The 27124-nt window shown below is 39.4% G+C and overlaps 1 protein-coding gene across 1 annotated transcript in view; it reads left to right on the top strand.

The window, feature by feature from the left end:
* Nucleotides 1-311: 311 nt before the first annotated feature.
* LOC129246821 (dynein axonemal heavy chain 8) overlaps nt 312-27124 on the top strand; it is a 45143-nt gene continuing 18330 nt past the window's right edge. The window contains exons 1-21 of the mRNA XM_054885455.1: nt 312-1452; nt 1528-1631; nt 1697-2060; nt 2129-2499; nt 2562-2932; nt 4054-4289; nt 4362-4530; nt 4593-4998; nt 7104-7315; nt 9205-9329; nt 9423-9606; nt 10392-10599; nt 10665-10794; nt 10858-11276; nt 14542-15299; nt 15361-15500; nt 15572-16008; nt 21024-21244; nt 21299-22269; nt 22594-22942; nt 26810-27115. Coding sequence (XP_054741430.1) covers nt 427-1452; nt 1528-1631; nt 1697-2060; nt 2129-2499; nt 2562-2932; nt 4054-4289; nt 4362-4530; nt 4593-4998; nt 7104-7315; nt 9205-9329; nt 9423-9606; nt 10392-10599; nt 10665-10794; nt 10858-11276; nt 14542-15299; nt 15361-15500; nt 15572-16008; nt 21024-21244; nt 21299-22269; nt 22594-22942; nt 26810-27115 — 7507 coding nt within the window. The 5' untranslated portion in view covers nt 312-426. The remainder of the gene's footprint in view (nt 1453-1527; nt 1632-1696; nt 2061-2128; nt 2500-2561; nt 2933-4053; nt 4290-4361; nt 4531-4592; nt 4999-7103; nt 7316-9204; nt 9330-9422; nt 9607-10391; nt 10600-10664; nt 10795-10857; nt 11277-14541; nt 15300-15360; nt 15501-15571; nt 16009-21023; nt 21245-21298; nt 22270-22593; nt 22943-26809; nt 27116-27124) is intronic.

Raw genomic sequence — 27124 nt, 5'->3', positions numbered from 1 at the left:
GAAATATTTGTTTTGCTGTATACCTCCTATGTATCATAGCAGAAACCGAATTGAAACGAAAGCCAAGGCGCGAATTCTCTGTGATTTTTGAATCTTTTTGTCATAAGACATTTATCAAAACCCATGATTCAATTATATCTATAATTATAGATCTCTATATAGAGATATAATTGAATCATGATCAAAACCCACAACTAATTCGGTAAAAAAACCTCACATCTTTGTATCACAAAAGATTTCACTTTTTTGTGTAGACTTTCTACTCGGGCTGGGTAATTCGCGTAAAGTTCACGTCAAATGAAGAAAATTATTTGAAAAATAATTTTTCTACGGATCCGACGAAAATTTTTCTTTTGATATTTCTATTGAATTATTTAATATCAGCATAGTATTTGCAAACAGTATCGAAGTGAGCTCGTCATAACGATGGATACAGGCGAGAAAAATCTTTTCCGTTTGCGTAGATTTTTTGGCGTTTCGCGCACCATTCAGCAGCGCACAGCGCGCCGACTTAGCGTTAGTGACCATGACAGAGAAGAGATCGAACGCAAGCGAATGCAAATGCTTAAGGAATACCGGCAACAACGCATCTCTTCTTTGGGAGCCAATCAGCGTTACATCATCGAAGTCGCTGCCGATTTATTGAACATAGATATGGACGAATTAATCATGGGTTTGGTCGATGATCAGGCATTTATTGATCTACTCAATGGTATATTTGAAGAGAAAGGGCCACGCGCATGTATGATTACCTATAATACTATGAAGGGTTATCCACCCGAATCGGGCCGGTTTCATGAGAAACATAAATATGCCGATGTGAAGCGAGCGGTTTGTCTAAAAAGTGATTTGGTCCAGATGAATGGTCCTTGGGTGATTGTGTATCGAAACAATAACAACAAAAGCATAGAAAATCGCACTGTTTCTGATGATGTAGCGATTTTTCGTTGGGTTGCCGATGACGGCAATTGCTTATATGTCGTAAAAGAGTTTATGCAACGAGTTTTAACCGCCTCATTGGACGTTTTAACGGATTTTGGTGTTGCCGAGCCAGAGCAAAAGCGCAAATTTTTTCACATACTCAACATGTATAATATGTTTTTACAAGCTTCGGAGGAGACCGTATCGACACGCGTACGTTTTGAGGTTTCTCATGAGCTATATAAGGGTTTCCTTTTGGTTAAATTTCAAATCAAAGCAAGTGCTAAGGATATAGGTCGTGTACGGTTAGTTGAGCGCTATTTTGCACAATGGTTGCGACAAATCCAAGGAATTTTGGTAGAAGGAAAACGGATACTACGCGATCCGCCCGATGTTGGCCCATTACAAATGCTGGTCAACTGGCGGCGCCAATTGGCGCGTTATACCTCTATTATGGAATTTGTCTCATCCCCTGCCTTTAACAATCACAAGAAGTGCTTGGTATTGTCACGATCTTCGAAGTTATTGAAGGTGAATCAGGAATACATTTCTTTATATCCACAAAAACAAAATACTTTTACTGCTATGTTGCCACCTTTTACACAGAAATGGGCGGAAATCGACAACCAGGTGACTTTAGTGCAAAATGAAGCCAAGGATAATGTGCGGTACATATCATCATTACAGAAGTTCTGGGATCCTTTGTACAGGTATATATATAAATAATTATTGAAATCATTGCTTGTGAGTTTCAATTATGTTTATTTTTTGGCAGGTCTTCCCCAGAACAAATCATTAGCAGTCTGCCAGGTCTGATGGTGGCAATTCGTAACGTATCGAAAACAGCTCATTACTTTAATACGCCGAGTAATGTCACTGGTCTTTTTGTAAAAATCTCGAATCAAATAACTTTGACTAGTCGTCGCTATCTTACCGATACCAACCGCAAGGTGATATGGAATATACCTCCAAATAGCGTAATAACGAAAATAAATAGATGCAATGAGATAATGGAATTCTATAAGAAAATTTATGTACAAACTGTTGAAGACATGGCACTTGCAAATGAAAAACCCTGGATTGTGTCCAAGGTTTACATATTTACTTATTTGGAAAAGTTTCAAGCCCGCCTTGAGAAGGTGAGTGCAATAGTACAGGTTTTTTAGGAATTCCATATAACTTCATATTATGTAATATACTTCCGTAGATCAGAGATATATTTAATACAGAAATTACCTATGCGGTGCTGGACATTATCAATATCAGTGGCATGGAGAAGTTTAATGCACAAATTAAGGGCGCGAGAAGTACGATCACTTCGAAACCGTACGATCCACTTGATTACCGCATAGACTTGTTCGATAAAGACTATGAAGCTTTTGTCAAGGAGGTCGAACAAGCAGAAGTAGGTATGCAACAATTCGTGAAACAACAGATTGCTGATGTACCCATCGCCGAATCGGTAATATTGATACTACAACGTTTTGAGCGTTTGGGCTTAGAATGTTTATGCTTGGATAGACGTTACTTAGAAGTTGCCGAGATGCTGGAAAAGGAAATGTTTCTCTTAAAAGATGTGTACGTATCGCTGGCACTCGACATATGTATATCTCTATTGTATTCCTGTATACATTCGATAGGTACAACGAGGAGCGTGGTAGTCCGTTTATAGCGAGAAATATGCCACCAGTAGCTGGTCGCATCACTTGGATACGTTCCATTTTCAAAAAGATAGATGAACCCATGAAAGTGCTCAGGTATCGGCAGTGTGTATTGGCGCATAAAAAAGCCCAGCGTACGGTGCGCTATTATAATTATATGAATGGTATAATATGCCACTATGAGATGACCTACCACAAAGCTTGGTATGATTATGCTGAAGAAGTTCGTTGCTTATTGAATTCGCCAATATTGTTATGTCAAAAAGAATTAGCCGAGTATACAGTCAACTTGGATCCGGCCATTAGACAGTTGATAAGAGAGACGGAATGGATGTGGAAACTGAAATTGGGTAAGGCTATCTAACATTTGTGAAACTATTAGAAGAGTTAGTCTCGGCTGCTGTAGCTGAATGGGTTGGTGCATGACTACCATTCGGAATTCACAGAGAGAACGTAGGTTCGAATCTCGGTGAAACGCCAAAATTAAGAAAAAGTTTTTTCAAATAGCGGCCGCCCGTCGGCAGGCAATGGCAAACCTCCGAGTGTATTTCTACCATGAGAAGGCTCCTCATAAAAAAATATCTGCCGTTCGGAGTCGGCTTGAAACTGTAGGTCCCTCCATTTGTGGAATAACATCAAGACGCACACCACAAATAGGAGGAGGAGCTCAGCCGAACATCCAAAAAGGGTGTACGCGCCAGTTATATATATATATATATATGTATATATATGTATATATATATATATATATATAAAGTCGCGGAAAGGGGATGTGTCACGATGATCTGCGTGGTACAAACCTATTTAAAAGCAACTGTATTTTAATTTGTTGTGACGGCATACAAATTTTCGTAAATGTATTGGGGGATGTTGCTGGAGACGGGGTGCCCCAAAAAGTTACCTGTCAGAAATGTTGAGCTTTTAATTTATATTATTGAACATTCGTGCATTAAAATTTCCTCAGCAGAAATTACAGCTGGGTCGATCATATGAGCAATAGCACTGTTTAAAACAAGCATATGTATTTTTTAAACCTAACGGAAGTAGATTTTTCGTTCTTCGGTGATTGAGTGCTGAACAAACTGAACGGACATTGCTGGCGGTCTTGCATTCGATCAAAGAACACCAATTTCATTATACTATTGAAGAAGTATAAGGGCTCTGCAGTTTTCTTCTATAAACCTCAAAATGATTGCCAATACCTTTTCTAGAAAAACGCGGAGATAGTTGTTGAAGTTGTGGGAAAAATCGCTTTCCAAAGTCTGATCGCCTCAGACGCTTTATTCAATGCCAAATCATTTCAAATTGAGTAATTAGTGAAAAAACTACGATATAAGTTCGTAAATCTAATGCAAGCCAATATTATCATCACCTTAGTCGACTTTAATCCAAACTTATGTACGATATTTAGTTGCCAATAATAATAATATTTTTCGATAAATTGTTTGAAAATGGTATACTTTTCATCCAGAGGTTCCGAATATTGCTAGCGTGATTACCTATTGCAAGGATCGAATTCTTGATCCAGCCGTTCAGCTTAAGGAAGCCATGAAGCGCTACGATAGATTTCGACAATCGATTTCTGCGATTTTTATAAATATTATGCGTTTTCGATTACAAGAAATCGGATTAATGTTGAAACCCGCCTTGTCATCTATAACATGGATCTCAGAAAATCTCGAAGACTTTGTCCAAGCTTTTGAAGATGTAAGCATGCTCAGCCTCCGCCTTCATTTTGCAGTTTTTTACAGTTTTTTGTTTGTTTTGGTTTCTTTGTAGAAAGTCGATGAAGTTGAGACATTCTATAGGACAGTCCAGAATATTGAAAAGATACGCATACTTAAAGAAATGGAAAACTTAACCGACTTCTTGTACGTTTACGAACCTAAAGAACCCATTTCATCGGAAAAATATCTAGAAATGAGCAATAAGTTCCGTGCGGAGTTAGGTATAATTCTCAGGTTTTTTCTTCGTAAAACTCTCTTTTATTCTTCGTTACACTATTCGCAGAGACAATTATCGAGCGTAACTCAGTGTGTATTGAACGATCTGTTATCGATTTGGTTAATATGTTCGTAGATTTGTTGGAATTCGGCCCATTCGATTTGAAAGGACGACGTGTATATCAATTGCCTTTGGAAAAACTTAACGACAATAATTGGCGTGTCGAGGGTAATTACCCCATTAACAAATGGGACTGGATACAATTTCAGAAGATATATCGTACTATTTATTTGGTTCCGGATGATGCGCTGAGAAGTTTACAGATGAAAAACTACGAAGGCATTCATTACGAATTACATCATTTACGTAATGATTGCATGGATCTATTTTCACATTACAATTCAAAAATGATTTTAGCACTGGTGCAATGTTCCAAGCGATCGTTGGATATTGTACGACACAAAATATTAAGGTGAGTGCCGGTGTCATTAGCTTAAGAAGGGGATCTGTTGTAGAATAAGAGAAAGTAAAGGGTGTTTTTTTAGAGGTTAGGTTTTCAAGTTGGCACTACTTTTTTCGTAGATGGTCTTTTTGACAGCTGTCACTTGATTTATGCTCAGTTTGGTTTGCCGTTTCATAATGAATAGACTTACACCTGAAAAACGTTTACAAATCGTGCAAATTTATTACGAAAATAATGGTTCGGTTCGCGCGGTTCGAAAATAATGGTTTTTGTTCAGCGATGAAGCTCACTTTTGGTTGAATGGGTATGTCAATAAGCAAAATTGTCGCATTTGGAGTGAACATAATCCACAAGCCATTGCTGAGACGCCGTCTGTTTGGTGTGCTCTATGGGCAGAGGGAATCATTGGTCCATATTTCTTTAAAAATGAAGCCGGCCATAATGTTACAGTCAATGGAGAGCGCTATAGAGCCATGATTAATGACTTTTTCGTGCCTGAATTGGACGATGTTGATGTGGACGACCTTTGCTTCCAACAAGATGGCGCTACATGCCATACAGCCAACGCAACAATCGATTTATTGAAGGAAACTTTTGGTGAGCGCATTATCTCGCGCCGTGGACCTGTGGCGTGGCCTCCAAGATCGTGCGATATAACACCGCTGGACTATTTCTTGTGGGGCTATGTGAAGTCGCTTGTCTACGCAGATAAGCCCGAGACGATTGACGTCTTGGAAGAGAATATTCGGCGCGTTATTGCTGACATACGGCCCCAATTGCTGCAAAAAGTGGTCGAAAATTGGGCCTCTCGGCTGGAATTTATTCAAGCCAGCCGCGGCGGCCACTTGCCCGAAATCATTTTTAAAACATAATGGCAAACCCTTATCTTTATAATAAAACTAAATTCTTGGCCATAACATTAAATTATATACGTTTTATTTCATCTTGAAAACCTAACCTCTAAAAAAACACCCTTTATTTAGCATATGGGCAGGCTTAGTTTGAGCTAACACTGCGGTAAATAGCTTAACCTTGAGTTAGATAGCTTAATCCCCGAATGATTTTGTTACGATCAACCAACGTAGTGTATAAATATGAGTGGTACTGTTCTTAGGTATTGAACTGAAATTCTCCCACTTTCTTATTTGTGAAGGGCACCTTAACAGAAGGCGCTCAGCTTCCTTGTATTAATTTTTATACATACAGCTTTTTTGTAATCATTGTAGGCGATATCCAGTCTTTTGGCGTGGATGCCTATATGCTAATGTCTTGTAAAGTCAGGCCTAAGTTTCGCTTACAATACGTATAACCTCCTAGGACACCCCAGCTGGGTATCCTGCGGCCTGACGCCGTAAACAATCTATGATATGTGTCCATTGTGGAGGTAAATGCTTTTGTTTTTGGTGCCGCGGTCGAGTTCTCGCTTGATTAGTGTAGAACCACAATTGAATACCACATTTAGCATGAATCTTAATCATCAAATCACAGAATTTCCTCTTTTTACAAGATAGATAGAAACGACAGGACCTTTATTCTGATAATTTCGAGTTTATTTATTCAAAATAGTTCCCTCTGGCCTCGATACACTGTTTTGTGCGATTTAAACGCTTTTCGAAAGAGTGTTTCAGGTCATTGACCGGAATGCCCTTCAGGTTGTCGGTACAAGCCTAGAAGGTAGAAGTCACAGGGAGTCTTATCAAAAAATCAGTCCCAAGAGTGGATCGATGAGATGGTGCATTATCCTCCTACCGATGACACAAACATACTAACACTTCAGAAGCAATAACTTCGCTTCCACTGAGCCGAATGTCATCAAGCTTTCACTGGAAGTCAGTCCAACGCACTAACTCACTAAAAAGATGGCGCCATCAAAAATAATTTTATGACACCAACTTCGTTTATTTTGGACTTCGCCTTGTATGACGGCGTATATGTTTTCAGTTCGCTCTGCTGAGAGCCGAAAAATGCATATAACTCTCTGGTCTACGTAGTAGAGTGGACTTGTTATCAAGGGAGCCGAAAAAACAGTAACGATCGCATGATTAAATTAGTGTTCCTTGTAATGGTTCTGTATCACATTAAGTATTGAGTTATTCGCTTCTTCTCTATCGTAGAACAAATTGGCGCACCGATCCAATAAAGCCGATACTCTACACAAACATGGATGTTGTCTTGGCATTGGGTTGTACGATTGATCCCAGCTTAGAAGTGATGCAATCGCATTTCCTTGCAGCGATACAGGTATGCACCGAAATCAATTATTTTATTTCGACGTGGGGCCGACAAGCAAAGACACTGGAGCGACGTTCAAGACGTGTCACCGTCGGTAGGCGAATTTATTAGAAAAAAATGTATATTCATATAAGTGTACTTTTCTTCGGAACTTTCTATGTTATCTCTACAGATGAGAATCGGTATGACAGATCCTATTTCCGTTATGTTATGATATGTGTCCATTGTGGAGGTAAATGCTTTTGTTTTTGGTGCCGCGGTCGAGTTCTCGCTTGATTAGTGTAGAACCACAATTGAATACCACATTTAGCATGAATCTTAATCATCAAATCACAGAATTTCCTCTTTTTACAAGATAGATAGAAACGACAGGACCTTTATTCTGATAATTTCGAGTTTATTTATTCAAAATAGTTCCCTCTGGCCTCGATACACTGTTTTGTGCGATTTAAACGCTTTTCGAAAGAGTGTTTCAGGTCATTGACCGGAATGCCCTTCAGGTTGTCGGTACAAGCCTAGAAGGTAGAAGTCACAGGGAGTCTTATCAAAAAATCAGTCCCAAGAGTGGATCGATGAGATGGTGCATTATCCTCCTTCGCGGTATTCAGGGCGAATCCGACGAATGCGATGCAACAAACGCTTAAAAACGCCAAGATAGAAAATTGTATTGACAGTTTGACCCGTCGGCACGAACCCCTTGTGGACAATTCCTTTGGAATCGTAAAAACAAATGAGCATCGACTTGATTTTTGACTTATCCAAACGCGATTTTTTGGGTGGTGGCGCGTCTGGGGCCTTCCATTCGGCACTTTGACACTTAGTTTCAGATTTATGTTGGAGACACCACGTTTCATCACCAGTTACAATGTTGTAAAGGAAGTTCTCGTCTTTTCTCGCTTCTTTTATGAGGTCTTTCGAATGATAAATTCTGAGCAATTTTTGGTCCTCAGTTAACTTGTGCGGAATGAAACGTGCGTAGACTTTTCGTAAGCCCAAATGATCAGTTAAAACGCGATAAATCGATGTTTTGGAGATATTCAACTCCGACTCCATGAATTTCAATGATAATTTCGGTTTATTTTTGATAAATTTACGAACTATTTCGATCGAGTTTTCGGTGATTACGGATTTTGGGCCGATTTGCCCCGTATGTTCATTGTCGTTTATGCCCTCACAACCATCTCTGAAAAGTGTAAACTACTCATAAGCTGGCACGACATAGACAACCATCGCCACAAACTTTTTTCATCAATTCAAATGTTTCAGTAAACGTTTTACCGATTTTAAAACAAAGTTTTGTGCTCTTTGTTCGAAACTCATTTTTGTACCGATGACACAAACATACTAACACTTCAGAAGCAATAACTTCGCTTCCACTGAGCCGAATGTCATCAAGCTTTCACTGGAAGTCAGTCCAACGCACTAACTCACTAAAAAGATGGCGCCATCAAAAATAATTTTATGACACCAACTTCGTTTATTTTGGACTTCGCCTTGTATGACGGCGTATATGTTTTCAGTTCGCTCTGCTGAGAGCCGAAAAATGCATATAACTCTCTGGTCTACGTAGTAGAGTGGACTTGTTATCAAGGGAGCCGAAAAAACAGTAACGATCGCATGATTAAATTAGTGTTCCTTGTAATGGTTCTGTATCACATTAAGTATTGAGTTATTCGCTTCTTCTCTATCGTAGAACAAATTGGCGCACCGATCCAATAAAGCCGATACTCTACACAAACATGGATGTTGTCTTGGCATTGGGTTGTACGATTGATCCCAGCTTAGAAGTGATGCAATCGCATTTCCTTGCAGCGATACAGGTATGCACCGAAATCAATTATTTTATTTCGACGTGGGGCCGACAAGCAAAGACACTGGAGCGACGTTCAAGACGTGTCACCGTCGGTAGGCGAATTTATTAGAAAAAAATGTATATTCATATAAGTGTACTTTTCTTCGGAACTTTCTATGTTATCTCTACAGATGAGAATCGGTATGACAGATCCTATTTCCGTTATGTTGTTGATCATAAGGACATAATCCGCGCTACTACGAATCTCGCAAATGGTTTACTGTTATACAAGCAAGATATAGATGACTTTTTAACGGTGAGTTCCTGAAGTGCCGTTATATTCTGATAATGGAGTATATTTCGAGTTCATATAACGTTGAGTTAAATTTTTGGTCGTACGCCACATTAGGAAAATTTCGACAAATTTAAATATTTATGGAGTGAAGAGCGGGAGCAGATCATACAGGATTTTGTGGAAACCAATCCGTTAACGGTGGACATACGTGACAAATTTATTTACTATGATGATATCACTAGGGATCTGGAAGAAATGTCAACAAAAAAAGTTATTGGTCCAATTGAAATACGAATGGGTATGTAAACGATTTTATGTTTAACATGTAGGGAAGTGCTGAATTCTGACCAAACTTTTTACACCCTTATATAAAATTTAATTTTAGCCGGTTGTTAATTTTTGGGATAAAACAAACTCGAATACATGAAAATTATTGATTGTAAAAATAGATAGATGGACGTCTTAACAAATAAAAGTAGGATGGGGTTTTTCCCATATCGGTAATATTTAAATAGAATATAAATAAAGCGGGGAGCAATACGGGTACTAGGTTTGGACGAGTTTCATTAAGTCGCATTTATTCAAAATTGGGTGCGTCACCGCCTATTTTTTTTTAATTTTACTTGCATGGCATTTCTTTCCTTGAACTTGTCATTCCTACCAAGCTTGAGTAATTTTGTCTCATTTATAACAGAATAACTTTGTTTTCCTTTTGAAACTTACCTTTACATAGACGGTGGTTATTCACCGATTTAGCTTATTTACCAACCTACCTCGGATGACGAGTAATGTCTGTGCTAAGTTTAATTAAAATATGTGGTTAGTGCACTAGACAGGGCTAGCTTACTGGAGCGGCAGCTCTTGGTCGGGAAAAACTCGAGTCATTCCGGTAACGTAGAACCGGCTGCCATGGGAATTAAAATATATTAATTTGTGCTCGAGTTATCGAGCACACGGACGGACAGACGGTCGAATAGACATGGCTAAATCGACTCTCTTATCATAGTTTATATCTATCTTGATTCCTTGATACTGTTAAATATATCCGTTATGTGATATATCGTATATTTGCCCTCTCAACAGAGAAAGCTTTTGTGAAATATGTGGAAGAATCGAAAAAGTGGAAAGTTATGCTGGGTCAATTATTGAGTACTCAGTATAAAAAGGAATTAGACGAAATGGTCGATTTTATTACTGAAATGGAGGTTATACTTAATAAACCTATAAACGATCTCGATGACGTGCGACAGGCGATGAATTGTTTGGAAAAGATACGCGATAACTTTATAACGTAGGTTATAAGAGTTGGCTGGAACAATCGATGAAAAATATTTTATAAAACAATTTTTTTTCCAGCATGGATATGAATCTCCAATTGATTACCGACACCTACGCACTTTTCTCACAGTACAACATATTTGTGCCACAAGATGACTACGATAAGGTGGATAGCTTGCAATTGGCTTTTAATAAAATGTTGGAAAATGTGAGTTAGCTTACATTTTAAAATTTTCACTTATTTAAACTGAAATTTTATTTCAATGTTTAGGCTAAGAAAACTTCCCAACGCATATCGGACATGGAGGGGCCTCTGCTGCGCGAGTTGAACGAAGGCATTGCACAGTTTGTCAAGGATCTCGAGCAATTCAACATCGATTTCGATGCGAATGGTCCCATGGTTGAGGGCATTTCGGCAAAAGAGGCTAGTGATCGTGTGTTTCTCTTTCAGGGACAGTTCGATGAGCTTTGGCGTAAATATGAAATGTATAACAGTGGTGAAAAACTTTTCGGTTTGCCGATCACGGATTATCCGGTGCTGCATCAGCGTAAACGTGAATTTAACTATTTGAATCGGTTGTATTCGTTATACATTCAGGTACTGAAGACGATTGCCGACTATTATGAAATGCCATGGGCTGAAGTAGATATTGAAAAGATCAGTACCGAGTTGTCTGATTTCCAAGTCAGGTATGTGAATTAAATTAAAACAATGTACAGGGACAATCGTCCGTGGCCAAGTTAAATACGTATATAAAAGGTTTTTACTCTTACAAGATGATTATTAGAGAACTCGGTTAGCTTATCACTGTTAGCAAACTGCATATCAATATGTGTAATGAGAGGAGGCTTGGAGGCATAGAGCAGTTTTCGCACGAAAAGAAATTGGGTCAATAATTTTAACGTCTTTTAAGAAGTGTTGAGGGTTGGATATCAATATTATAAATAAACTAGGTACGTTCAGTCATTCACCTGAAAATATGGCTTTTGGGATAGTAGTTGAAGTTTAAATTCTGAAATGCGCATGTCTTTATGTCCAGGTGTGGTTCGGATATATATATAGAAGCTGAGAATGAAGTTCTTATCCGAGGCTTTGTTTGTGTTTTCATTGGGCAGATTTTTACGTGGCGGGTCTCAAACCCAGCGCACAACCAACTATCCTGGGATGCTTCGCCTTCTCACGTTGGCTCGCTCCCGAACGGGTGTTCGGAAGTTACCCAGAAGATACTTTGGTTAATTCCGGAAGTTGTGAGCTGCTTGAACCATATGTAGAAGAATTGTCCTGGCCACTCCCAAGTAAATGCCGATCAGTAGCTTTCCCCAATTGCGTGGATTTCTACATATGGAGCCATCCTCTAGATGACGTTGCGCAATACCCGTAGCGCCATCAGAATTGGGAAGGACCTCTCCGAGCCGTTTGATACCAAGCGAGGTTTCAGACAGGGTGACTCGCTGTCGTGTGCCTTCTTTATCCTGATGTTAGAAAGGATCGTACGAGCCAAAGAACTTAATCGCTCAGGCACAATTTTTTATAAAAGCGAACAATTGTTGGCGTATGCCGATGATATTGACATCATCGGCCTTAACAACCGCGCTGTTAGTTCTGCCTTTTTCAAACTGGATAAAGAGGCAAAGCGAATGGTTCCGGTGGTGAACGAGGGCAAAACGAAGTACCTCCTGTTATCAAACAAATAGTCGACGCACTCGTGTATCGGCACCCACATCACTCTTGACAGTTATGATTTCGAGGTTGTAAAAGACTTCGTTTATTTAGGAAGCAGCATTAACGCAGCATTGGCGGCCGCCGTAGCCGAATGGGTTGGTGCGTGATTATCGTTCGGAATTCACAGAGAGAACGTTGGTTCGAATCTCGGTGAAACAGCAAAATTAAGAAAAAACATTTTTCTAATAGCGGTTGTCCCTCGGCAGGCAATGGCAAACCTCCGAGTGTATTACTGCCATGAAAAAGCTCCTCATAAAAATATCTGCCGTTCGGAGTTGGCTTGAAACTGTAGGTCCCTCCATTTGTGGAACAACATCACCACCAATAAGAGGAGGAGCTCGGCCAAACACCCAAAAAAGGGTGTACGCGCCATTTATATATATATATTAACCACGATAACAATGTCAGCCTTGAAATCCAACGTAGAATCTCTCTTCCCAACAAATGCTACTTTGGACTAAGTAGGCAATTGAGTAGTAAAGTCCTCTCTCGACGAACAAAATTAACACTCTACACGGCTTTCATCATGCCCGTCCATAACGTATGGCGCAGAAGCGTGGATGATGACAATATCCGATGAAGCGTCGCTTGGGGTGTTTGAGAGAAAGTTGCTGCGCAAGACTTTTGGTAGTAGAGGGAGAGAAAGGCCTTCTCTGCGTTGGAAAGATCAGGTGGAGAAGGACTTGACTTCACTTGGTGTGTCCAACTGGCACCGGTTAGCACGCGAAAGAAACGACTGGCGGGCTTTGTTAAACTCGGCCAAAATCGCGTAAGCGGTTATCGCGCCAATTAAGAAGAAGAAGGGTATGCAGTTATCCATAGCAGCTGTTTAGGATGCCTGTGTGAATTCGAATGAATTTTAATAAATTTTGGGAGTTCTGTGACTCGGAAATAAGAGAAAATGTTTCTTAAAAACCCACTTCATTACCTAAATTGCCTACTAGGATAGGTTCGGTTAAATAGCTGTCGGTGAGAGTGCCTATTTGAACCAGGAATTAAATTCGTACGTTGTGACAAAGGGTGGCAAAACAAACAAAGAAGACCGAGCGATGACTATCCACGGTTGTGTTAACCGCTTCTTGCTACTGATGAAATTTATCAGATAGTTAATATCTACGACTGCTATATTTGTAGACGTGGCAAAGAAGTGAGAGTCTTAGCCCCGTGAGAGCAGGACAGCTAAGGAAAGGGTGCTGAGGTGACCCCTTCTCATCCTCCAAATAGTTGCAGAAAGAAGGATTCGAAGTTACGAAAAAATATTAATATTTTTTCCGATAGTCAAGCCACGATCAAGGCTTTGACGATGGCATGGAGCACATTCAAACTGGTTAACTTCTGTTAAAAGAAGATCTTGGATGTGCAGGTAACATTTCTCTGATTTGGGTTTTAAGGCATAGAAATATAGTGGGAAAATAAATTGCTGTTGAGCTTGCCAGGAAGGGGTCGACTTTAGGGGTCTCAGAGATCTCCTACCCGATCATCGGCACAGACTAATTTCGAGAGTTGCGTTAACCTTACTACTAGGTACTTCTTTCCGTTACTGCTACTTTGAGTGCCTTCGAACCACCTGTGGCTAAAAGGATACTTGCTCAGAACTCGCTGAGTTAACGCAAAGTCAACCTCAAGGGGATCTCAATCCTCTCATTTAGAGGGAAAACCACCTTGCCCAGCAGTTTGCCGCATTATCCCTGCGATCAGTTACCCTAATGAGCTATTTTTAAAGAATTCGGCTGCTGCCTGACCAGTTTCGGTGCATCATCACTGAGCTTAGAGCTCTAATTATCTCTTGGCTGTCGGAATAGATGTTTACTTCCATGCCACTTGTTTCACAAGTGGGAAGCCAATCAGGCGCTTCCCTGATTGCGGCTACCTTCGCCGGAATACACTGCGGTGGCCTGGCAGCCTGAATTTGAGTTTGGAGGACAGCTCCGTGAACAGGTTGACCAGAATCTGTCTCTAAATGCTGCACCACACCCATTCTTCTCATAAGGGATGTGAATGAAATATTGATACTTACAGACAGAGCTTGTTTGAGTGTATGTGTTACATGAACTCCCAAGTTGTATATGTATGCCAGTGAAAAGTACGTACATATGTTTATAAATATACCTACGAAAGAGCATTTTTTGAAAGTGAAAACTGAGCATAAATTTCTTCTTATTAATAACCTCACACTTCTTTAATCCTTAAATATTCTCCTTTTTATTTTATTATTGCTCTTGTTGTTTAAAGATGCCGCAAATTGCCCAAAGGTATGCAGTCATGGCCAGCTTTTATTGACCTCAAAACTAAAATCGATGATTTCAATGAGACATGCCCACTGCTAGAGTTGATGACCAACAAGGCAATGAAGGAACGTCATTGGGTGCGACTTAATGCACTTCTAAAGACTGAATTCGATCCGACGAGCGCTAAATTTACGCTCGGTAAATTGCTAGAGGCACCTATCTTGAAATACAAGGATGAAGTGGAGGATATTTGTGTGGGTGCAAGTAAAGAGCTGGACATTGAGGCGAAATTGAAACAAGTCGTCGCCGATTGGTCCGTTGTTAATTTGCAATTGGGTCAATTTAAGAATCGTGGCGAGCTCGTATTGAAAGGACAAGAGACACTGGATATTATCGCTAGTTTGGAGGACAGTTTGATGGTGATGAATTCGTTGGCTTCGAATCGTTACAATGCACCTTTCAAAAAAGATATACAACTATGGCTATCAAAATTGGTGAATACTGGCGAGATTTTGGAGAAATGGTTGATGACGCAGAATTTATGGATTTACTTGGAGGCGGTATTTGTTGGTGGCGACATCGCGAAGCAGCTGCCATTGGAGGCTAAACGTTTCACTAACATTGACAAAAATTATGTGAAGATTATGTATAGAGCACGTGAAATTCCAAATGCCGTGGAGTGTTGCACGGGTGATGATACACTCGCGACAAGTCTTACGTGGCTGTTGGATCAGTTGGAGACATGCCAAAAGTCATTGACTGGTATTTTTTATGAAGTGTATACAAAAAGTATATATCTGACATGTTTTGCTTTGGGCTTTAGGTTACTTGGAATCGAAGCGTTTGCTATTTCCGCGTTTCTTCTTCATTTCGGATCCTGTGCTGCTCGAGATACTCGGACAAGCCTCTGATCCGACGACGATACAGCCACACTTGCTTAGTATATTTGATGCAATAGCAACAGTAAGAAGAATACTAAAGTTATGAATTGTTTTTTTGTTTTTGTATATAAATGCTCCATTTCCCGTTTTCAGGTCGACTTCCAAGAGAAAACGAATGACGTTATGATCGCTATGAATTCAATGAATAACGAGAAAGTGGCTTTCGAAACACCTGTCCAATGCAGTGGCAGTGTTGAACTGTGGCTTGGTAAATTGTTAAAGGAAATGCAAGACACAATGCGTACCATTTTGGCAAACATGGCACAAAGTCTAAGCGATCCTGAGTTTGTTTTTGTTGAAGAGTTTCCTGCATTCTGCGGTCAAGCAGGTTTATTAGGTGTGCAATTACTCTGGACACGTGATTCGGAATATGCGTTGAGAAAATGTCGTACCGATCGTGTTATCATGAAGCGGACGAATGCGAAATTTCTGAACTTACTTAATTATTTCATTGATTTGACTGTGAAGGATTTAACAAAGCTGGATCGTGTACGCTTTGAAACGATGGTCACAATTCATGTGCATCAGAGGTAGGATAAACCACAAACATACATACATATATACCCAATTATAGAATTTCGGAATTCGATTGGGTTTTGTTTCAATACAAAATTTTTGGTGTTAAAAATGAATCCATTCTGTTGGATGCAAATAATATTCCTCAGCCCGTTATCGTATATCCATAGCTCCACAAAAAAGGCGGAATGTTGCCACACCTAGTTTATAGAATGAGTCCCATGAGCCTTTTCATATACATTTTGCAAAATTCATATTCGTACAACCTACGCGGCCGCCGTAGCCGAATGGGTTGGTGCGTGACTACCATTCGTAATTCAGAGAGAACGTAGGTTCGAATCTGGGTGAAACACCAAAATTAAGAAAACGTTTTTTCTAATAGCAGTCGCCCGTCGGCAGGCAATGGCAAACCTCCGAGTGTATTTCTGCTATGAAAAAGCTCCTCATAAAAATATCTGCCGTTTGGAGTCGGCTTGAAACTGTAGGTCCCTCCATTTGTGGAACAACATCAAGACGCACACCACAAATAGGAGGAGGAGCTCGGCCAAATACCTAACAGAAGTGTACGCGCCAATTATTTATTTTATTTATTTTTATTATATATATATAAGGTTGTCAAAAAAGTCTTGCGGTATTTTTATTGAATTTTCAATTGTTCATAAAATTGGTTATAATAATGCGATTTAAGTCAAATATGCGCCGTTTTGTTCGATGACGAGTTCCCAACGAGATGCCAACTTCATAATGCCCCTCTTATAGAAGCTCGCTTCCCTATTGTCAAAAAACTCGGAGAGCCAATTTTCACAGGACTCTCTTGTGGACAACTTCCGACTACCAAGCTCGTTCGCCATGGACAGAAATAGGTGGTAATCACTTGGTGCGAGATCCGGACTATACGGTGGATGCAAAAGAACCTCCCATCCGAGCTCCCGGAGCTTCTGGCGCGTCACCAAAGATGTGTGTGGCCTGGCGTTGTCCTGATGGAAGACAATTCGCCCTCTGTTGATCAAAGATGGCCTCTTCTGCATGAGTGCTGCATTCAAGCGGTCCAGTTGTTGGCAGTACAGGTCCGAATTGAGCGTTTGGCCATAGGGGAGCAGCTCATAGTGGATGATTCCCTGCCAATCTCACCAAACACACAGAAGAACCTTCCTGGCCGTCAATCCAGACTTGGCCACCGTCTGGGGAGCTTCACCGCTTTTCGACCACGACCGTTTGCGCTTCACGTTGTCGTAAGTGACCCAATTTTTATCGCCAGTCACCATCCGCTTCAAAAACGGGTCGATTTTGTTGCGATTCAGAAGCGATTCGCATGCATCCATACGGGCAAAAATGTTTTTTTTTGCGTCAAGTCGTGTGGCACCCATACATCGAGCTTCTTTTTGAACCCAAGCTTCTTCAAAAGGTTTATAACGGGTTGATGACTCATGCCCAGCTCTTGGCCGATGCTACGGCTGCTACTATACCGGTCTCTTTCGATCAATTCAGCGATTTTATCGCAATTTTTGACCACAGGCCTTCCGGACCGTGGCGCTTCTTCGATCACCTCTGCACCAGAACGAAAACGTTGAAACCATCGTTGTGCGGTGGAAATGGAAACTGTATCGGGTCCATAAACTGCACACATTTTATTGGCAGCATGAGATGCATTTTTGCCTTTATCGTAGTAGTACTGTAAAATATGCCGTATTTTCTCTTTATTTTGCTCCATGTTTGCGACGCTATAACTCACGAACGACTAAAAGCAAACAACAATTAATCAAACACGTGTTAGCACGTGAAAAGAGCTTTCCAAAAAGCTCTAGCGTGAACCGATGCGACGAATACAACTAGAACTACGCGCTTGCAAAGACATGCTTGCGGAAATACCGCAAGACTTTTTTGACAACCTTATATACACTAGGCCGGGTCGATTTGTGGGGAGGCAAAAAAATCGCCCATTGCTCTGTGAAAATCATATTCTAGGGATCAAAATAAGAAACTTTGCCGAAGGAACCATACCTCTAAAACGAATTCTGATGTCCCCCAATTTGGGTCGGCAAAGTTTCTTATTTTGATCCCTAGAATACGATTTTCACAGAGAAATGAGCGATTTTTAAATCGACCCGCCCTAATATACACCCTAGATTTTGCTATGGTATCAATTCGTGCACACACAATTTGAAAAAATTAAAAGAAACAAAAACGTGGTTTTTTGTAAAAAAGTGAAAGTTTTTTTTACTTAACAAAATAATCACTCATATTGTTGCTTTAAAAACTTAATATAGCCTTTTAAAAGATGCAAAAATCATATCTCTACTGGTTAAGTAATTAAGTTCGATTTAATCCGTTTGAGGTGATGAGGCATGGATTTCACAAGTTTTCCCGTAAGATTTGTAAATATTTTTAACCATCCTAGACTTAAAATTCTTTTCAGGTTCTGGATGCTCTCTATATCATAATTTTTAAAGGATTTTTTAAAAATGGAAAATAAATTCTATATAGGGTTCAAATCAGGTTTTTGCGTTGGTGTTTTTAAATATTTTAAGCATTTTATTTAGGTCTGCGAACAGCCAGTAGTCGATGGGAATAAAATCTAGTGAATACGGTGGTTGTGGGAGCAATTCGAAGTTCACTTCATGCAGTTTTACCGTTGTTTTGATTGACTTGTGACACGGTGCGTTGTCCTTATGAAACAAAACAGTGAGCAAACGCGCCACCCACTTTGAACAGAGCTGTTTCTCATAGCCAAACGTTCATGCAATATAGAGCCAACACATTCTTTTGATATCTTACGATGTCAGCTAACTCACGCAACTTCACTTTTCGATCATTCAAAACGATTTTGTGGCCTTATTTGGACCGCAGTGGACCGTTGTGCATCATCGCTGTCTCTACGACCACGTTTTAAGTCAGCAAACCATCGTTTTATTCTTGTTTTTTTCAAGCTATTGCTTTGTTTGAACGGTATTTTGTCCCATCAAGAAGCAGTGTAAAAGTAACATGAAATTGTTTTAATCCATTGTTTTGAAAATAACAAAAGTAGAGTGACTCTTAGCACAATAACTCACGAACTAATGTATAGAATATTATGAAATTTAACAGCTGTCGTTTTAAGGTTAGTATTAACTTCAAAAAGAGGTGAATGCAATAATACTAGTGTCATCTATGTGTTAGGTACGGGAATTTCCAGCCTATGTGTCATGTAGTATCCAGAGACGGGTATCCAAAGCGGTGTGCTTGGAATCATTACCTTGTTGACAAATAAAATTGTGCCTCGATCACAAATTTTCACCATATCGCCTTGAGATCATAATTCCATCTATAAGGTGTAGTTCTCTACACTTGAGTCGCTAAAACATCCCTAAGCTATCACCGATGAAATTCCATACTTAAATGTGGGTATGAAATAGCGTCGATTTAAACAAATGAAATTTTCCTCAAATTTCAATCCGTAGTTTTCTGTTGTTGTTCTGCATCTAAACTGATTTTTCGAATGTAATGTAAAGCAATAACACTAATCTTGAATCGCGATTGTAAAATGGTCAACGTCTTTTCTAACTTCGCGTCGGAAAAAAGATTGCTTCCGCCGATTCAGCAGCAACCTTTTCTGATTTCTTACTTTTTATTGATTCGCCTGGTATTTTTATATACTTTTACTATGGACTGATAGTAGAAACACTTCGTTTTACCGATTTCGCGAGTTTTCTCACTAAATCGTCATCTTTGTGCACGTTTATGATTCAATTTCTCATTTCATTTCACAATTCACTCGATTTACGTCCAGTTATCAAAATTATAATCAATCTTTCTAATATTACTTGCGAGCTAAAAGGAAATTGTGCCCAATTCCCGTTCTAGCGTTTTAATTTCCAAAAAATGGTAAAATTCTACAGTTTTATTTTTGTGTCGGTACGTTGCCAGGGTGAACGAATATGCATTTTGCCCGAATTTTTGAATAAGCTTCCACTGGTGCAATGCATATTAAGCAAATGTGTACGAATATGAATTTTGCATACTGTACATTTATATTGAAATGATTTATTTACTGTGCTTTTAAAACAATAAACTCATTTCTAATGCATGCCCAAGAAAATCAATCGCGTTTTGACTGAAGATTGCAGTGTAGAAGATCTTTTGTACTCTTAATCCACAATACGCAAAATACCTTCTTCCTCTCTAATGACGAGGTGTTTGGTAGTCGCAAGCCTATCTATCACAAGTGCAACTATACTCTTCTGAAAAGTTCTAATTTAGATTCAGCCAAGACCAGACATTCACTTATGATGATTGATGTGTTCAGTCATCAAATCATCCACAATCCCGCCATCGATAAATGGACTCTTGCGGTGCCAAGACGAATACAATCTATTGTGGCCTGTGAGGTAATCTGAAAGAATTATTAAGTTGGTCCTACTTAAATGATTTATGTCATTCCTTCCTGAGTTATCCTAATTTATTCCCGTACTTACCACGCTCTCTAAGTATATCCAATCGAAATGGTGGCTGGTGGCACGGGAGCAGCGTATGTACATCCTCTTGTTAACCCGTTGATGATCTTATGCCCTGCAACATCAGTGTATTTTTCTTTGCCAGAAGCTGAAGGGTGTCGTGACATTCCCATGGTTGGTTGGTTTAAGGGTGACCCCGCATCGGAGTGCCACATAGACCGCAAGTTGGGTCCGTTGTGTTGCCCTAGAGCTCATTATTTTAAATGATTTCCCCACCTAACCGAGATTTTTATTGTAGATTTTGGTCAAAGATATTAATTCGTGACATTCCCATACTCCTGGTCCATCTGAATTTAGACCTGTGCTTCAATGGTTTATACCCAGTCTTCGAGTCTAAATACTTCAAAACCATTTTATTTTATATTTAAATTGATCTCGGTCTCTTAATTGTGTAGAAAAAATCTAAATTTCCAGTTGTTTGAGTTTCCATTATCATACATACACATACATTAGTATTCATTTATGAGAGATTTAGGCTTATCAAAGTGGTTACACCATGCATGTCCTATATGCACGATTTTGTAACATTCTCATTTTAGAGATATTTTCGACGATTTATGCACCATGCGTATCAAATATATTAGCGACTTTGAATGGCAAAAGCAAGCGAGATTCTACTATCACGAGGATAATGACGACGTCATAGTTGGTATTACGGATGTGAATTTCATATATCAGAACGAATATTTGGGTGTAACTGAGCGATTGGCTATTACACCATTGACAGATCGCTGTTACATTACTTTAGCACAAGCTATAGGTGATCTTACATATGCCTTAACCATTATCTACGTTTAAAATTCTATTTTCATAGGTATGTCAATGGGTGGTGCTCCGGCGGGACCTGCTGGCACTGGTAAGACAGAGACAACTAAAGATATGGGCCGTGCTTTGGGCAAATTGGTCGTGGTGTTCAATTGTTCGGATCAAATGGATTTTCGCGGCTTGGGTCGTATTTATAAAGGACTAGCGCAGTCTGGTTCTTGGGGCTGTTTCGATGAGTTCAATCGCATCGAGTTGCCTGTGTTGTCGGTAGCAGCGCAACAAATTTATATTGTGTTGACTGCGCGTAAAGAAAAGCGTAGCTGGTTCATATTCAGCGATGGTGATACAGTCACGCTTAATTCCGAATTTGGTCTATTCATTACAATGAATCCCGGCTATGCAGGGCGTCAAGAATTGCCCGAAAATTTAAAGATTATGTTCCGTTCTGTGGCAATGATGGTACCGGATCGCGCTATTATTATTCGGGTGAAATTAGCCAGTTGTGGTTTTAAGGAAAATTTGGTGTTGTCACGTAAATTTTACACCCTCTACAAGCTTTGCGAAGAGCAGCTATCTAAGCAAGTGCACTACGATTTTGGCTTGCGTAACATTTTATCAGTGTTACGTACATTAGGTGCCCAAAAGCGTGCCAATCCCACTGATACAGAGGAGACTATCGTAATGCGCGTGTTGCGTGACATGAATGTTTCAAAACTGATTGATGAAGACGAGGGTCTATTTATTTCACTGATCGATGACATGTTCCCGGGTATTAAGCTGACCCAAGCGTCATACAAAGATCTTCAGCGTGCCATTGTAAAGGTAGCTGACGAACTGGGTTATGTGAACAATCCTGAATGGAATCTGAAGGTCGTGCAGCTGTACGAAACTTCGCTTGTGCGACACGGTTTGATGCTGATGGGACCAACTGGCTCTGGAAAGACAAGCTGCACACATGCGATGCTAAGATGCTTCACCGAAATGGGACAGCCCCATAAGGAGATGCGAATGAACCCGAAGGTGAGTCAACCAAATGCTTAAGGTTTGAGAGAGGAAGATAAAATATTGCATTCAAAAGTTAAATGATGTTTTCTGAAAAACAGACCTTTCATAGAGAATTTCAATACCATTATATTATTATTGGGCCAGTCGCAGTGTATGACTCTGAGGCGGTCTATTGCGCTTGACCGTAGACCTATAATTGAATGCTTCTGACGAATTTGAGTACCTTTTGAGGCTCTTTGTTCCATATCCCTAATGGATTTAGATTCACCCCACCTAGGTGTACGAGTCTTTGCTTGTTTCTACTAATTCTAGTTTGTCATTACTTGTTTCCATTCAAAGGCCATTACTGCTCCTCAAATGTTCGGTCGCCTCGACGTGGCCACCAATGATTGGACCGATGGTATTTTCTCAACATTATGGAGACGTTCGCTGAAAATACCGAAACATCAAAACTGCTGGATCGTTCTGGATGGACCCGTAGATGCGGTCTGGATTGAAAATTTAAACTCTGTATTAGACGATAATAAAACCTTGACCTTGGCCAATGGTGATCGTATAAAAATGGCGGATAATTCAAAATTGGTATTCGAACCAGATAATGTTGATAATGCTTCGCCCGCTACAGTAAGTCGTGTCGGTATGACATTTATGAGCTCATCGGTATTGAAGTGGACGGTCTATATGGAAGGTAAGTGCACGTATATAGATGCAAACGTCTATTCTAGCGGAAGTCTTTGGTTACTGTTACAAAAAAAGTCTAACCAGTTATGGTAGATCGTCAGCTCATCCCAAATAATTAATGATTTTTTTACACAAGACCAGACCATCCAGTTACTACGTAAGGTTGATCGTTGAATCCAAAAATTTACATAATTTAGTTTTCTACCAAGTCGTTTCGGATATAATGCCAAATAACGGATTTGTATTAAAGAAAAATGGGTACATTCATTCTGTTGGTTTTGTTATTTGTAATTTGTTTGGCAGCACAGACTTTTGTAATTGGTAGAACTGACAAGTGAATGCATACATAAATTAAAATTATCAAAGATTTATTTATTATATTATAAATTTCATATTGAATGAGGTTTTTTGTAAAAATTAACTAATCAGCTCTGAAAAACGCCGATTTTCGGTTGAAATACCGTTTTCTTGAAAATGTGTATTATTTGCAGGTCCTTCGTCTTCTATTGATGTTTCATCTTCCATGCTGTCATGTTCCAAATGTTGTGTATGAAACATCCACATTAGGGCGGGTCGATTTAAAAATCGCTCATTGCTCTGTGAAAATCGTATTCTAGGGATCAAAATAAGAAACTTTGCCGAAGGAACCATAGCTCTAAAACGAATTCTGAAGTCCTCCAATTTGGGTCGAACTTTTGGGTAGGGGCAAATTTTGAAAAATCCCACTTTGACCCATTTAGAGTGCTCGAATCGATTTATTTATAATAATATTTATTATTTATTTATAATATCTATTTTTTCTCTTAAGAACATATGTAAATGAAAAAATTAATTTAAGTGAGTTATAGAAAAGAAACTAAAAAGTTCGACCCAAATTGGGGGACATCAGAATTCCTTTTAGAGGTAAGGTTCCTTCGACAAAGTTTCTTATTTTGATCCCTAGAATATGATTTTCACAGAGCAATGGGCGATTTTTTGCCTCCCCACAAATCGACCCGGCCTAATCCACATGTAATTATTTTGACGAATAGCCCTAGTCTGAATTTTCCTAGAAATGAAGTAATCGTCTGAATCTTGTTTTAAGCATTTCGAATGCATTTTCGACAACAATTTCCGTGGAAGAATGTGACATTTTGTTTAACTTTCTTCTTCTTTGAATGAACTGAAACAAAATTTTTATATGATTGTGCCAATACTCGTAAAAAGGATCCGGATTGTTCCAGTGGAAATTGATCGTAATACTCAGTTGGATAACCAAAAGGAATATGCTAAATATTTTTTTGAATGTATATTTATTTTAACGCTCGCTGAAAACCATTTCATTTACACATTTATCACTTTTGGAAAAAATTTTACATTTAAAAACATCTTGTTGAATACTGTTAAAAATGTCCAATACCGCTGCTGAAGCTTTTTAAAAACCACTTTTGCTCAACAAAAGCACTTTTGTTCATCAAATAAAAACAAACGAACGCTGTTGGTAAACCTGTGGCGTTGGAGTCGAATGAGTTGAGCAAAGTCTAACACGTGACCATGTGACGATTTTTGTGCTACCATTTATCACGCATTGTGTGACCCGGAGTGGGCTCGACACATGAAAACGATAGAAACAGTCTCATAAAGCTGTCCCCCTTGCCATATCATGACAAACCCTCGATAGTAACATATTTCTGTAATGAGAAAGCTCCTCATAAAATATGATATACTGCCGTTCAGAGGGGGCATAAAACTGTGAGCTCTTCTAATAGTGAAACACCAACAAGACTATAAATTGGAGGAGGAACTCATCCAAACAACCAACTAAGTATATAGCGCCACTTAAATAAAAGAAAAATGGGATCATAGGAGATGTTGAAATGCTAATCATAAGTAGAAGGAAAGATTGGAAATTACGTTTAATTTGTTATATTATTGGGTTTGATCGGTTTAATCGGATTGTCCACATATTAGAAATTTGTATGATCTGAATGTTGTACTTTAATCGAAAACCGATATTTGGTTATATAATAATATATCTAAATCTACATAACAGAAAAACAAGTAAGGAAAGTTGCATTCGGTTGACTGAATTTTGTATACCCGCTCACAGTTTATTAAAAGTAAATTTAGGCCGGCTGTTAATTTTTGAAATTAAGCAAACTCATAGTTAATAAGAGTAATAGCGTGTGAAAACAGAAGAACAAACGGAAATTTTGTTTATAACTTATAAAAGTAGGCGTGATTTTTATCCGATCTCAATAATATTTAGGTCGGCTCTAAATGAGGTGGGTAGCAAAACGTGTACCAAGTTTGGCCGACTTTATTAAGTCGTTATCGAGATAAATTCACTCATCGAAAATTGGGAGTGACACCGTGCATTTTTTCAAAAGTTAACATGCGTTTGCTTGTCTAATTTTGTTTTATCTATAACCGAGATATCACTTGTTTTCTTTCTTGAAAATTGAAAAAATAGATGGATAAAGCGCAATATGTGTATACGAAGTTCAATTAAAGTATATAATATTAATTTTTGCTCGAGCCATCGTGTACACGGACGAACGCACAAACATGGGTAAGTCGACCCCTCTCATCAATATGGGCATTCTGGTATATACATCTTCTTCTTCTTAATTGGCGCTATAACCGCTTACGCGATTTTGGCCGAGTTTAACAAAGCGCGCTAGTCGTTTCTTTTTCGTGCTAACCGTAGCCAGTTGGACACGCCAAGTGAAGCCAAGTCCTTCTCCACCTGATCTTTCCAACGCAGAGTAGGCCTTTCTCTTCCTCTACTACCACCAGCTGGTACCGCATCGAATACTTTCAAAGCCGGAGCGTTTGTATCCATTCGGACGACATGACTCAGCCAACGTAGCCGTTGGATCTTTATTCGCTGCGCTATGTCTATGTCGTCGTAAAGCTCATACAGCTCATCGTTCCATCGTCTGCGATGCCGTTGCCAACGTGCAAAGGTCCAAAAATCTTACGCAGAATCCTTCTCTCGAACACTCCAAGCGTCGCTTCATCGGATGATGTCATCGTCCAAGCTTCTGCGCCATACGTTAAGATGGGGATGATGAGAGCCTTGTAGACTGTTAGTTTTGTTCGTCGAGAGAGGACTTTACTGCTCAGTTGCCTACTTAGTCCAAAGTAGCACTTGTAGGCAAGAGAGATTCTACGTTGGATTTCAAGGCTGACATTGTTATCGGTGTTGATGCTGGTTCCTAAATAAACGAAGTCTTTTACAACCTCGAAATTATAACTGTCAACAGTGACGTGGGTGCCGATACGCGAGTGCGCCGACTGTTTGTTTGACCCACCAGACCCATTCGCTTTGCCTCTTTATCCAGTTTGGAGAAGGCATAACTAACAGCGCGGTTGTTAAGGCCGATGATGTCAATATCATCGGCATACGCCAACAATTGTACGCTCTTATAAAAAATTGTGCCTGAGCGATTAAGTTCTGCGGCTCTTACGATGCTCTCCAACATCAGGTTAAAGAAGTCACACGACAGCGAGTTACCCTGTCTGAAACCTCGTTTGGTATCAAACGGCTCGGAGAGGTCCTTCCCAATTCTGACGGCGCTGCTGGTGTTGAGCAACGTCATCTTACATAGCCGTATTAGTTTTGCGAGGATACAAAATTCAGACATCGCGGCATACAGGTAACTCCTTTCCGTACTGTCGAATGCAGCTTTGAAGTCACATATACATATTTTGCTGCTGCATACAACCGTTTCGTGAACAAAATTATATAAATATGATATATTATTTATATATATATTGGATGGTCTGGTTATTAGTTTCTTTTAGCTAATTAATCTTTTTCTAATTAAAACAAATGCATTTTTTTTAGAGATATAATTTTAATTAGTTTTCTTTTTTTTCCTTTTATCAGCTTGGGTCCACATGCAGCCCGCAGCTGAAGCAGAAATATACCGACGATGTTATGCTGCCATCTATGATGATGCACATACCTTCCTACAAACAAAGCTCATGGCTAAAATGCGTATTTTGGAAGCAATCTATATTAAGCAAATGCTCGAAATTATGGACGGCATTTTAGAGGAGTGTAGCAATCGAAGCGAAAGATATTTGGAACGTATGTTCCTATTTGCTCTAATGTGGACTTTGGGCGCTGTCCTGGAAATCAACGAACGTGATAAATTTGAAGAATATTTGGTTAAGCATCCGTCAAAGCTAAGTAAGTGCA

The sequence above is a fragment of the Anastrepha obliqua genome, chromosome 5 (genome assembly GCF_027943255.1).
Source record: "Anastrepha obliqua isolate idAnaObli1 chromosome 5, idAnaObli1_1.0, whole genome shotgun sequence".
NCBI classification, from domain to species: domain Eukaryota; kingdom Metazoa; phylum Arthropoda; class Insecta; order Diptera; family Tephritidae; genus Anastrepha; species Anastrepha obliqua.
Note: the sequence above shows the minus strand (reverse complement) of the source record. Positions and strands in the feature narration are given on the sequence as shown.